This window comes from Harpegnathos saltator, unplaced genomic scaffold, assembly GCF_003227715.2.
Source record: "Harpegnathos saltator strain DR-91 unplaced genomic scaffold, Hsal_v8.6 scaffold368, whole genome shotgun sequence".
NCBI classification, from domain to species: Eukaryota; Metazoa; Arthropoda; class Insecta; order Hymenoptera; family Formicidae; genus Harpegnathos; species Harpegnathos saltator.
The window spans coordinates 4,599-18,148 of NW_020230170.1; the positions used below are offsets into that span (position 1 = coordinate 4,599).

General features: G+C 42.8%; 1 protein-coding gene across 1 annotated transcript; it reads right to left on the bottom strand.

Annotated features, from left to right (window-relative positions):
• Positions 1-532: 532 nt before the first annotated feature.
• On the bottom strand, positions 533-2,723 carry MED27 (mediator complex subunit 27). Its single transcript, XM_011151229.3, has 5 exons — positions 2,046-2,723; positions 1,673-1,890; positions 1,300-1,569; positions 928-1,228; positions 533-803 (listed from the first exon to the last, which is right to left on the bottom strand). Exons 2-5 carry the CDS (start codon positions 1,888-1,890, stop codon positions 669-671), a joined length of 924 nt encoding a protein of 307 aa, XP_011149531.1. The 5' UTR covers positions 2,046-2,723; the 3' UTR covers positions 533-668.
• Positions 2,724-13,550: the final 10,827 nt, after the last annotated feature.

Here is a 13,550-nt window from a genome sequence, read left to right on the forward strand (position 1 = left end):
CTCTCTCTCCGCTAAACGAATGTAATCAAGTTCGATTCTCCGGGTTCTTTCCTTTCTCGCCACCACCGCTTCTACCACAGTCTGAGAGAAATACGGGGAGGGGGGGGGGGTGTTTACTTTTTTAGCCGTGATTAGCCGTGAGTTTTCATTGTAAGGTCAGCCCGAACGAGTGTCACCGTCCGTCCGTCCGTCGTCACCGACGCGGACCCGGTGGGATACGATCGCGAAGGTGTCAAGAACAAAGAAAACGGGAAATCCGGCTTTCCATTGTTACAAGCGCGATCGGCAGCGACTTCGGCGTTCTTTCGGAAATCGATGTGTTGTCTGTACTTTCGCGATTTTCGTCTCGTAATAGGACGTAATGTTCTGCGTTGCATTTGTTAAGTGTTATGTAATCGAATTCTTTTTATAAAAGCCCTTACATTCTCTGTGAAAATGTTTTTACTTTACCTTCTTGTCATCCCTGAAGCGACTGCGAGAAGCTACGGAAGAACAACTGGGACGCCGGTCGAGGAGATTGCACCACACGCGATAGAATGAAATATATTTTATTGATAAGCTTATTCTCGTTTCTTCCGGTATGTACAACATCGAGTGTCGCGATGGAACATCAATACAGAGGTTCGGCGCTTATGCAGTTCAAACGCTGGCAAAACGTTGGATACGTCTTACGGCTTGCATTCCTGGTGATATGGTTCCAATGTTCGAAAGTCTCTCCACGTCGGTGGTAGAGCGCTGTGCAAGTGCAAGCCGCAACGTTTGCAAGTCCCGCTGAACAGATTGATCAAACTATGAAACCACGTCTGAAAATAAAACCAAGGAAACGTGACGGATGGTAATGTCGTGTATGTTGAGTATTTAGATATGAATGACTCAAGTCGATAGGTAGGGACTCGGTAATATTCACTGATAAGAATCATTGATTACCATGAATGACCGCACCGCCAGCTCAGGCAATGTAGGCGAATAAAAGTGTAACATCGCGGCGTTCGCGTTTTCAGTTACTTTGCGGAAGACTTTATATCTGGATTCTGTCCATAGGTCCATCGTCTCGCCTAAGCCTTTCACTACAACCCACTCTATCATGAGACCCTTAAACGCTATCACCGCCTGCAGCACTTGCCCTAAGGTGACATGCAGAACTGCATTGGATGCAGATGGACGCGAGACGGTCACTGTCAAGTCGTTGAACATCCGTTCCAACATTGATATCATGTTATCAACTTGCCTATTCAAAAGCGTACATTAAAAGTTATTTGGAACAATAGAATGCTTCACAGAAGGTCAAAGGTAACTTACTGTTGAGGTACATTATGATTAGTAGTTGGAATTCTTCCCCTCTTGGCTCTACTCGAGCTTGTATAAGACCTCTTCAGAGAATTTTGGCTGAGCAACGCCTGTGCAATATTGCTATACTCGTGAACCTTGTCTGTCCATTTGTAGCTGTTGACAAGCGTGCTATAGAGTGCTTGTCTTTCCTGTGTGGTCTCTTGGCTGAGGTAACTTGTGTTAGCTAAATTAAATGGACCTGGTGGAGTACCCAAACTGTTCACCATCTGTTCTACATCCCTGTGAGATATTCGGATATTAATTATTTTTCACAAAGGTTAATACATTGCTTACCAATGAATCTTGTCTCGTTAAGACTTATTATTTCAATTTTAACCCTTACCTTAGATTAAGATTCACTGTGGTCAACAATTCCTGCAACTCAAACAAATACTTGGACTCTTTGTTCTCTTCCCCATGCTCTGCCCGCAAGCCATTTCCAAGAGATTCAAACACTTGTCCCACGCTAGAACGAAGGACCTTGATAGCTGTTAGAGCAGCCAGCAAATGTTCCATTTTTATTTCTGGTGCAGCTATTTGTGTGGACATTGGTGCAGCCATCTGATGCAACCATCAATATATAATGCAGATGTTAATACATAATAAATTTATACACAATACAACATTCTTCAAAGATATTTTTATTTCATAATTTAAGTATTATTGATAATGATGCAAAATTTATCACCAATGGATACTCTAAATGTCCTACTTACTTTTCTCACAGATAATAGTTTACAAATGTTTATTTGCTCGTTCTTGCGCACTATTTGAATGTTAATCCAGGCACGTTTCTTATATTCTATTCTTCATGATGCTACACAGGAACCAATTGTGTGTTTGTTATATCTCACACATCGCTAATTATACGTTTAAAATTTTGCAGAGAATAATAGTTTATTTTTATTCAGCATATTAACGTGTTCAATGGAAAGTTCACAGTCTTTTTATTATTCGACACTTGGAATACAAACAACAGTCGAATCATTCATCATTTATTCATTCAATAAATGGCTGTGCACTGGAAAACCCCAGGCTGACGCCAACCTCTACACCCTATGTAATCTGCGTGAATAAAGTATTTGGAATCAATGACTATTCCAAGAGATTCATTACAGCATTCTTTATGTACTCCTCAAGAATTTAGCAATTTCTTTTCAGTTCAGTTCAATATATGGCTCCGGACAAATTAAGGTACGTCCACACGCCATTCTCTAGCTTTTTGGCAAGACAATTCCTCTGGTTGATACAAGGATATTCTAGAGAAGTTAACGATTATGAAGGTAAAATAAAAACAATGACAACGCGTACGCAGTCCTCACAATCAAAAAATATGTGTAGTTACAGGAACCACATTCAATCACCACGGAGGCGAACAAAAGACTACAACCAGCTACCAGAGAGGAGCGTGAGAGCGGCCAACATGTGGTCTGTTCTTTTTAACTGCACTACTGAACTGGTACAATAAGTTAAAGTGAGAAAAAATGTAGTTGTCTCATTCTAACTTATTGCACTAGTTCCGCAGTACAGCTAAAAAGAACAAACCAACGGTGATTTCGACGACACCGACTTTCCGCACTGGGAAAGGTCGCCATCTGTATCCATTTTGAGAGGGGAACTACGATCCACTTTCAGGTTTCGACGGTAAAACCTGTATGTGGTGGCAGTCCATGCTATCATTTTTAGGCGGTTTATGTCCGTGCTACAACCATAATAGCGTACTTGACAAGCACGGTCTTGCTCATTGTTACGCATTTATAACATGAATTAACACGTTAACATGTGCAAAAAAAAAAGAATTGACATTGTGTATAATTAATATCATGAAGATCATACGAAGTGTCCGGTAATTAGCTGCCAACCCGAAATATGAGGGTAGATTGGGTTGATGAAAGAATAAATCAGTACCGAAAATTGAAGACCGATCAATATTTAATTGTATGTATACTTTATTGATTCCCCTGGCGGGGTTACAAATTCCAATATAATCTCCCTTCTTTACTTCCTATTACGATCGCCCCTAACCCCTCGCACACACACACATACACACACACTCCCATACCCCGCTTCTCCTTAAATATACTTTACAAATCTTATATCTACTCGCTCGCTTATCTCTTATAATTAATTGTTTGCTTATCATCTATTCTTATATACAGGGTGTTTGATAGCTGATCATGCAGACGAAAGTTGGAGATAGATTGGGTGTAGTCGAGAAGAAAAGTCATGTACCATAATGTCAAATTGGCAATAGTTATCGAGTTATTAATTAAAACATGTGAGCCAACGAGCGCGTAGAGAGCGAAGGGCGGCCGCAGTAAGCACGTAGACATTTGATACAGGCGGAGTCAGAGAGTGTCGGTAGGCAAGCGCGCGCGGCGAGGGGCAACATAAGCGACAAAAGGTGATCGCGCGCGACGAGGAGCGAGCGAGCTTTTTCTTTATAGGTTTTTTCTTATAGCTCGCTCGCTCCTCGTCGTTCGCGCTCGCTCGCTCTTCGTCGCGCTCGCTCGCCTCTTGTCGCTTGTGCTCGCTCGCTCCTCGTCGCGCGCGTTCGCCTCTTGTTGTTTACGTTGCCCCTCGCCGCGCGCGCTCGCCTATCATCACTCGCTGACTCCGCCTGTATCAAATGTCTATGTGCTTACTGCGGTCGCCCACCGCTCTCTACGCGCTCGTTGGCTCACATGTTTTAATTAATAACTCGATAACTATTGCCAATTTGACATTATGGTACATGACTTTTCTTCTCGGCTACACCCAATCTATCTCCAACTTTCGTCTGCATGATGAGCTATCAAACACCCTGTATATGTATATATTTATATTTCTACGCCGCTGTTACTTCTATAATTCTTATATCCTACCGCCGATTTTCGCTTTCCTCCATTCATCCATTCCTTCACACTTTCTCCCTCGCTCTCTCTCTCTCATCCTTTTAATCTTCCTCATCCTCCCTCTCGCCTCCTCTACTCCTCCTCCTCTCTCATAGCCCCTCTCCCTCCCCCATCCTAACAGCCTTTCCACCGCCTATCACCATCCCTCTCCCTCTCCCTCCCTCACGATCAATATTTAATTTATTCAGCAAATTAACGCGGATAAATGAACGATACGTATCAATTTTTTTCTTCTTATAGTACAATGAAAGAATAAATCAGTATCGAAAATTGAATATTGATTAATAGTATAAATCAGTGTCAGAAAATTGTCCAAGTGCAATTTGTCCAATGACAATTTGTTCTTATTTTTCAGGTACTTACCCCTCTAACTAACTCAACAAATTGACTCTGTTAAACGAACGATCCGTATCAATTTTTCTTTTCTTATAAAGAAACGAGAGACTAAATCAATACCGAAAACTGAACACCGATCAATACCTAATTTTTTCATCAAATTAACGCGGATTAATGAACGATTCATATTAATTTTCCGTTTTCTTATAGAGAAATGAAAGAGTAAATCAGTACCGGAAATCCAATATCGATTAATACCACAAATCAGTGTCAAAAAATTGCACACGTGCAATGACAATTTGCTCTTATTTTTCAGGTACATACCTCCCTAATCTTATTCAACAAATTCTCTAGCCGTTTAGGAGATATCAAAGGTTAAAGTTATCCAGCCTTTCTCCGTCGATATCCAGCTTACCTCCGTCGATATCTCCGCTTCTACTGGGAGTAGAGAGTCGTCCATGTAGTCGAAAATGTAGGGTTTTGAGAGGACTTTAATTTGGTGCCAGACAGAGGCCTGTATCTCTAACCGTTTAAGAGATATCGAAGATTAAAGTTTTCCAACCTTTCTCCGTTGATTTCTCCGCTTCTACTGGGAGTAGAGAGTCGTCCATGTAGTCGAAAATGTAGGGTTTTGAGAGGAATTTAATTTGGTGCCAGACCGAGGCCTGTATCTCTAACCGTTTAGGAGATATCGAAGATTAAAGTTTTCCAACCATTCTCCGTCGATATCTCCGCTTCCACTGGGAGTAGAGAGTCGTCCATGTAGTCCAAAATGTAGGGTTTTGAAAGGGCTTTAATTTGGTACCAGTCCGAAGCCTGTATCTCTAACCGTTTAGGAGATATCGAAGGTTAAAGTTTTCCAGCCTTTCTCCATTGATATCCAGCATTCATCCGTCGATATCTCCGCTTCTACTGGGAGTAGAGAGTCGTCCATGTAGTCCAAAATGTAGGGTTTTTGAAAGGGCTTTAATTTGGTACCAGTCCGAAGACTGTATCTCTAACCGTTTAGGAGATATCGAAGGTTAAAGTTTTCCAACCTTTCTCCGTCGATATCCAGTCTTCATCCGTCGATATCTCCGCTTCTACTAGGAGTAGGGAGTCGTCCATGTAGTCCAAAATGTAGGGTTTTGAAAGGGCTTTAATTTGGTACCTGTACGAAGCCTGTATCTCTAACCGTTTAGGAGATATCGAAGGTTAAAGTTTTCCAACCTTTCTCCGTCGATATCCAGTCTTCATCCGTCGATATCTCCGCTTCTACTGGGAGTAGGGAGTCGTCCATGTAGTCCAAAATGTAGGGTTTTGAAAGGGCTTTAATTTGGTACCTGTCCGAAGCCTGTATCTCTAACCGTTTAGGAGATATCGAAGGTTAAAGTTTTCCAACCTTTCTCCGTCGATATCTCTGCTTCTACTGGGAGTAGAGAGTCGTCCATGTAGTGCAAAATGTAGGGTTTGAAAGGGCTTTAATTTGGTACCTGTCCGAAGCCTGTATCTCTAACCGTTTAGGAGATATCGAAGGCTAAAGTTTTCCAACCTTTCTCCGTCGATATCCAGCCTTCATCCGTCGATATCTCCGCTTCCACTGGGAGTAGAGGGTCGTCCATATAGTCCAAAATGTAGGGTTTTGAAAGGGCTTTAATGTGATACCTGTCCGAAGCCTGTATCTCTAACCGTTTAGGAGATATCGAAGGTTAAAGTTTTCCAACCTTTCTCCGTCGATATCCAGTCTTCATCCGTCGATATCTCCGCTTCTACTGGGAGTAGAGAGTCGTCCATGTAGTCCAAAATGTAGGTTTTTGAAAGGGCTTTAATTTGGTACCTGTCCGAAGCCTGTATCTCTAACCGTTTAGGAGCTATCGAAGGTTAAAGTTTTCCAACCTTTCTCCGTCGATATCCAGTCTTCATCCGTCGATATCTCCGCTTCTACTGGGAGTAGAGAGTCGTCCATGTAGTCCAAAATGTAGGTTTTTGAAAGGGTTTTAATTTGGTACCTGTCCGAAGCCTGTATCTCTAACCGTTTAGGAGATATCGAAGGTTAAAGTTTTCCAACCTTTCTCCGTCGATATCCAGTCTTCATCCGTCGATATCTCCGCTTCTACTGGGAGTAGAGAGTCGTCCATGTAGTCCTAAATGTAGGTTTTTGAAGGGCTTTAATTTGGTACCTGTCCGAAGCCTGTATCTCTAACCGTTTAGGAGATATCGAAGGTTAAAGTTTTCCAACCTTTCTCCGTCGATATCCAGCCTTCATCCGCCGATATCTCCGCTTCTACTGGGAGTAGAGAGTCGTCCATGTAGTGCAAAATGTAGGGTTTTGAAAGGGCTTTAATTTGGTACCTGTCCGAAGCCTGTATCTCTAACCGTTTAGGAGATATCGAAGGTTAAAGTTTTCCAACCTTTCTCCGTCGATATCCAGTCTTCATCCGTCGATATCTCCGCTTCTACTGGGAGTAGAGAGTCGTCCATGTAGTCCAAAATGTAGGGTTTTGAAAGGGCTTTAATTTGGTACCTGTCCGAATCCTGTATCTCTAACCGTTTAGGAGATATCGAAGGTTAAAGTTTTCCAACCTTTCTCCGTCGATATCCAGTCTTCATCCGTCGATATCTCCGCTTCTACTGGGAGTAGAGAGTCGTCCATGTAGTGCAAAATGTAGGGTTTTGAAAGGGCTTTAATTTGGTACCTGTCCGAAGCCTGTATCTCTAACCGTTTAGGAGATATCGAAGGTTAAAGTTTTCCAACCTTTCTCCGTCGATATCCAGCCTTCATCCGTCGATATCTCCGCTTCTACTGGGAGTAGAGGGTCGTCCATATAGTCCAAAATGTAGGGTTTTGAAAGGGCTTTAATTTGATACCTGTCCGAAGCCTGTATCTCTAACCGTTTAGGAGATATCGAAGGTTAAAGTTTTCTAACCTTTCTCCGTCGATATCCAGCCTTCATCCGTCGATATCTCCCGTTCTACTGGGAGTAGAGGGTCGTCATTGTAGTCCAAAATGTAGGGTTTTGAAAGGGTTTTAATTTGGTACCTGTCCGAAGCCTGTATCTCTAACCGTTTAGGAGATATCGAAGGTTAAAGTTTTTCCAACCTTTCTCCGTCGATATCTCCGCTTCTATTGGGAGTAGAGGGTCGTCATTGTAGTCCAAAATGTAGGGTTTTGAAAGGGCTTTAATTTGGTACCTGTCCGAAGCCTGTATCTCTAACCGTTTAGGAGATATCGAAGGTTAAAGTTTTCTAACCTTTCTCCGTCGATATCCAGCCTTCATTCGTCGATATCTCCGCTTCTATTGGGAGTAGAGGGTCGTCCATGTAGTCCAAAATGTAGGGTTTTGAAAAGGGCTTTAATTTGGTACCTGTCCGAAGCCTGTATCTCTAACCGTTTAGGAGATATCGAAGGTTAAAGTTTTCTAACCTTTCTCCGTCGATATCCAGCCTTCATTCGTCGATATCTCCGCTTCTATTGGGAGTAGAGGGTCGTCCCATGTAGAACAAAATGTAGGGTTTTGAAAGGGCTTTAATTTGGTACCTGTCCGAAGCCTGTATCTCTAACCGTTTAGGAGATATCGAAGGTTAAAGTTTTCTAACCTTTCTCCGTCGATATCCAGCCTTCATCCGTCGATATCTCCGCTTCTATTGGGAGTAGAGGGTCGTCATTGTAGTCCAAAATGTAGGGTTTTTGAAAGGGCTTTAATTTGGGTACCTGTCGAAGCCTGTATCTCTAACCGTTTAGGAGATATCGAAGGTTAAAGTTTTCCCAACCTTTCTCCGTCGATATCCAGCCTTCAACCGTCGATATCTCCGCTTCTATTGGGAGTAGAGGGTCGTACATGTAGTCCAAAATGTAGGGTTTTGAAAGGGCTTTAATTTGGTACCTGTCCGAAGCCTGTATCTCTAACCGTTTAGGAGATATCGAAGGTTAAAGTTTTCCAACCTTTCTCCGTCGATATCTCCGCTTCTACTGGAGTAGAGTGTCGTCCATGTAGTCCAAAATGTAGGGTTTTTGAAAGGCTTTAATTTGGTACCAGTCCGAAGCCTGTATCTCTAACCGTTTAGGAGATATCGAAGGTTAAAGTTTCCAACCTTTCTCCGTCGATATCCAGCCTTCATCCGTCGATATCTCCGCTTCTATTGGGAGTAGAGGGTCGTCCATGTAGTCCAAAATGTAGGGTTTTTGAAAGGGCTTTAATTTGGTACCTGTCCGAAGCCTGTATCTCTAACCGTTTAGGAGATATCGAAGGTTAAAGATTTCCAACCTTTTCTCCCGTCGATATCTCCGCTTCTATTGGGAGTAGAGGGTCGTCATTGTAGTCCAAAATGTAGGGTTTTGAAAGGGCTTTAATTTGGTACCTGTCCGAAGCCTGTATCTCTAACCGTTTAGGAGATATCGAAGGTTAAAGTTTTCTAACCTTTCTCCGTCGATATCCAGCCTTCATCGTCGATATCTCCGCTTCTATTGGGAGTAGAGGGTCGTCATTGTAGTCCAAAATGTAGGGTTTTGAAAGGGCTTTAATTTGGTACCTGTCCGAAGCCTGTATCTCTAACCGTTTAGGAGATATCGAAGGTTAAAGTTTTCTAACCTTTCTCCGTCGATATCCAGCCTTCATCCGTCGATATCTCCGCTTCTATTGGGAGTAGAGGGTCGTCATTGTAGTCCAAAATGTAGGGTTTTGAAAGGGCTTTAATTTGGTACCTGTCCGAAGCCTGTATCTCTAACCGTTTAGGAGATATCGAAGGTTAAAGTTTTCTAACCTTTCTCCGTCGATATCCAGCCTTCATCCGTCGATATCTCCGCTTCTATTGGGAGTAGAGGGTCGTCATTGTAGTCCAAAATGTAGGGTTTTGAAAGGGCTTTAATTTGGTACCTGTCCGAAGCCTGTATCTCTAACCGTTTAGGAGATATCGAAGGTTAAAGTTTTCTAACCTTTCTCCGTCGATATCCAGCCTTCATCCGTCGATATCTCCGCTTCTATTGGGAGTAGAGGGTCGTCATGTAGTCCAAAATGTAGGGTTTTGAAAGGGCTTTAATTTGGTACCTGTCCGAAGCCTGTATCTCTAACCGTTTAGGAGATATCGAAGGTTAAAGTTTTCTAACCTTTCTCCGTCGATATCCAGCCTTCATCCGTCGATATCTCCGCTTCTATTGGGAGTAGAGGGTCGTCATTGTAGTCCAAAATGTAGGGTTTTGAAAGGGCTTTAATTTTGGTACCTGTCCGAAGCCTGTATCTCTAACCGTTTAGGAGATATCGAAGGTTAAAGTTTTCCAACCTTTCTCCGTCGATATCCAGCCTTCATCCGTCGATATCTCCGCTTCTATTGGGAGTAGAGGGTCGTCCATGTAGTCCAAAATGTAGGGTTTTGAAAGGGCTTTAATTTGGTACCTGTCCGAAGCCTGTATCTCTAACCGTTTAGGAGATATCGAAGGTTAAAGATTTCCCACCTTTCTCCGTCGATATCTCCGCTTCTATTGGGAGTAGAGTCGTCCATGTAGTCCAAAATGTAGGGTTTTGAAAGGGCTTTAATTTGGTACCTGTCCGAAGCCTGTATCTCTAACCGTTTTAGGAGATATCGAAGGTTAAAGTTTTCTAACCTTTCTCCGTCGATATCCAGCCTTCATCCGTCGATATCTCCGCTTCTATTGGGAGTAGAGGGTCGTAATTGTAGTCCAAAATGTAGGGTTTTGAAAGGGCTTTAATTTGGTACCTGTCCGAAGCCTGTATCTCTAACCGTTTAGGAGATATCGAAGGTTAAAGTTTTTCTAACATTTCTCCGTCGATATCCAGCCTTCATTCGTCGATATCTCCGCTTTCTATTGGGAGTAGAGGGTCGTCATGTAGTCCAAAATGTAGGGTTTTGAAAGGGCTTTAATTTGGTACCTGTCCGAAGCCTGTATCTCTAACCGTTTAGGAGATATCGAAGGTTAAAGTTTTCCAACCTTTCTCCGTCGATATTCCTTCTATTGGGAGTAGAGGTCGTCATTGTAGTCCAAATGTAGGGTTTTTGAAAGGGCTTTAATTTGGTACCTGTCCGAAGCCTGTATCTCTAACCGTTTAGGAGATATCGAAGGTTAAAGTTTTTCTAACCTTTTCCGTCGATATCTCCGCTTCTATTGGGAGTAGAGGTCGTCATGTAGTCCAAAATGTAGGGTTTTGAAAGGGCTTTAATTTGGTACCTGTCCGAAGCCTGTATCTCTAACCGTTTAGGAGATATCGAAGGTTAAAGTTTTCACCTTTCTCCGTCGATATCCAGCCTTCATCGTCGATATTCCGCTTCTATTGGGAGTAGAGGGTCGTCCATGTAGTCCAAAATGTAGGGTTTTGAAAGGGCTTTAATTTGGTACCTGTCCGAAGCCTGTATCTCTAACCGTTTAGGAGATATCGAAGGTTAAAGTTTCTAACCTTTCTCCGTCGATATCCAGCCTTCATCCGTCGATATCTCCGCTTCTATTGGGAGTAGAGGGTCGTCATTGTAGTCCAAAATGTAGGGTTTTGAAAGGGCTTTAATTTGGTACCTGTCCGAAGCCTGTATCTCTAACCGTTTAGGAGATATCGAAGGTTAAAGATTTTCCAACCTTCTCCGTCGATATCTCGTTCTAATTGGGGAGTAGAGGGTCGTCTTGTAGTCCAAAATGTAGGGTTTTTGAAGGGGTTTTAATTTGGTACCCTGTTTCCGAAGCCTGTATCTCTAACCGTTTAGGAGATATCGAAGGTTAAAGTTTTTCCAACCTTTCTCCGTCGATATCCAGCTTCATCGTCGATCTCCGCTTCTATTGGGAGTAGAGGGTCGTCCCATGTAGTAAAATGTAGGGTTTTGAAAGGGCTTTAATTTTGGTACCTGTCCGAAGCCTGTATCTCTAACCGTTTAGGAGATATCGAAGGTTAAAGTTTTCTAAACCTTTTCTCCGTCGATATCCAGCCTTCATTCGTCGATATCTCCGCTTCTATTGGGAGTAGAGGGTCGTCCATGTAGTCCAAATGTAGGGTTTTTGAAAGGGCTTTAATTTGGGGTACCCTGTCCGAAGCCTGTATCTCTAACCGTTTTAGGAGATATCGAAGGTTAAAGTTTTTAACCTTTTCTCCGTCGATATCCAGCCTTCATCCGTCGATATCTCCGCTTCTGATTGGGAGTAGAGGGTCGTCCATTGTAGTCCAAAATGTAGGGTTTTTGGAAAGGGCTTTAATTTGGTACCTGTCCGAAGCCTGTATCTCTAACCGTTTAGGAGATTCGGAAGGTTAAATTTTCTAACCTTTCTCCGTCGATAATCCAGCCTTCATCGTCGATATCTCGCCTTCTATTGGGAGTAGAGGTCGTCATTGTAGTCCAAAATGTAGGGTTTTGAAAGGGCTTTAAATTTGGTACCTGTCCGAAGCCTGTTCTCTAAACGTCGTTTCGGAGATATCGAAGGTTAAAAGTTTTCTTCCAACCTTTCCTCCGTCGATATCCACCTTCATACCGTCGATATCTCCGCTTTTCTATTGGGAGTAGAGGGTCGTACATTGTGTCCAAAATGTAGGGTTTTTGAAAAGGGCTTTTAATTTGGTACCTGTCCGAAGCCTGTATCTCTAACCGTTTAGGAGATATCGAAGGTTAAAGTTTTCTAACCTTTCCTCCGTCGAATCCAGCCTTCATCGTCGATACTCCGCTTCTATGGGAGTAGAGGGTCGTCATGTAGTCCAAAATGTAGGGTTTTGAAAGGGCTTTAATTTGGTACCTGTCCGAAGCCTGTATCTCTAACCGTTTAGGAGATATCGAAGGTTAAAGTTTTCTCAACCTTTCCTCCGTCGATATCCGCTTCATCGTCGATATTCTCCGCTCTATTGGGAGTAGAGGGTCGTCATTGTAGTCCAAAATGTAGGGTTTTGAAAGGGCCTTTAATTTGGTACCTGTCCGAAAGCCTGTATCTCTAACCGTTTAGGAGATATCGAAGGTTAAAGTTTTCCAACTTTCCTCCGTCGATACTCCGCTTCTACTGGTGAGTAGAGAGTCGTCCATGTAGTCCAAAATGTAGGGTTTTTGAAAGGGCTTTAATTTGGTACTGTCCGAAGCCTGTATCTCTAACCGTTTAGGAGATATCGAAGGTTAAAGTTTTCAAACCTTTCTCCGTCGATATCCAGCCTTCATACCGTCGATAATCTCCGCTTCTATTGGGAGTAGAGGGTCGTCATTGTAGTCCAAAATGTAGGGTTTTGAAAGGGCTTTAATTTGGTACCTGTCCGAAGCCTTGTATCTCTAACCGTTTAGGAGATATCGAAGGTTAAAGTTTTTCTAAACCTTTCTCCCGTCGATATCCAGCCTTCATCGTCGATTATCTCCCGCTTCTATTGGGCAGTAGAGGGTCGTCATTGTAGTCCAAATGTAGGGTTTTTGAAAGGGCTTTAATTTGGTACTGTCCGAAGCTGTATCTCTAACCGTTTTAGGAGATATCGAAGGTTAAAGTTTTCCCAACCTTTCTCCGTCCGATATCTCCAGCATTCTAACTGGGGAGTAGAGGGTCGTACATGTAGTCCAAAATGTAGGGTTTGAAAGGGCTTTAAATTTGGTACCGTCCGAAGCCCTTGTATCTCTAACCTTTAGAAGGATAATCGAAGGTTAAAGTTTTCCAAACCTTTCTCCGTCGATATATTCTCCGAGCTTCTACTGGGAGTAGAGGTCGTCGCATGTAGTCCAAAATGTAGGGTTTTTGAAAGGGCCTTTAATTTGGTACCATCCGAAGCTGTATCTCTAACCGTTTAGGAGATATCGAAGGTTAAAGTTTTTCCAAACCTTTCTCCGTCGATATCCAGCCTTCATCCGTCGATATTTCGCTTCTATTGGGAGGTAGAGGGTCGTCCATGTAGTCAAAATGTAGGGTTTTGAAAGGGCTTTTAATTTTGGTACCTGTCCGAAGCCTGTATCTCTAACCGTTTAGGAGATATCGAAGGTTAAAGTTTTCTCAACCTTTCCGGTCGATATCCAGCCTTCATCCGTCGATATCTCCGCTTCTATTGGGAGTAGAGGGTCGTC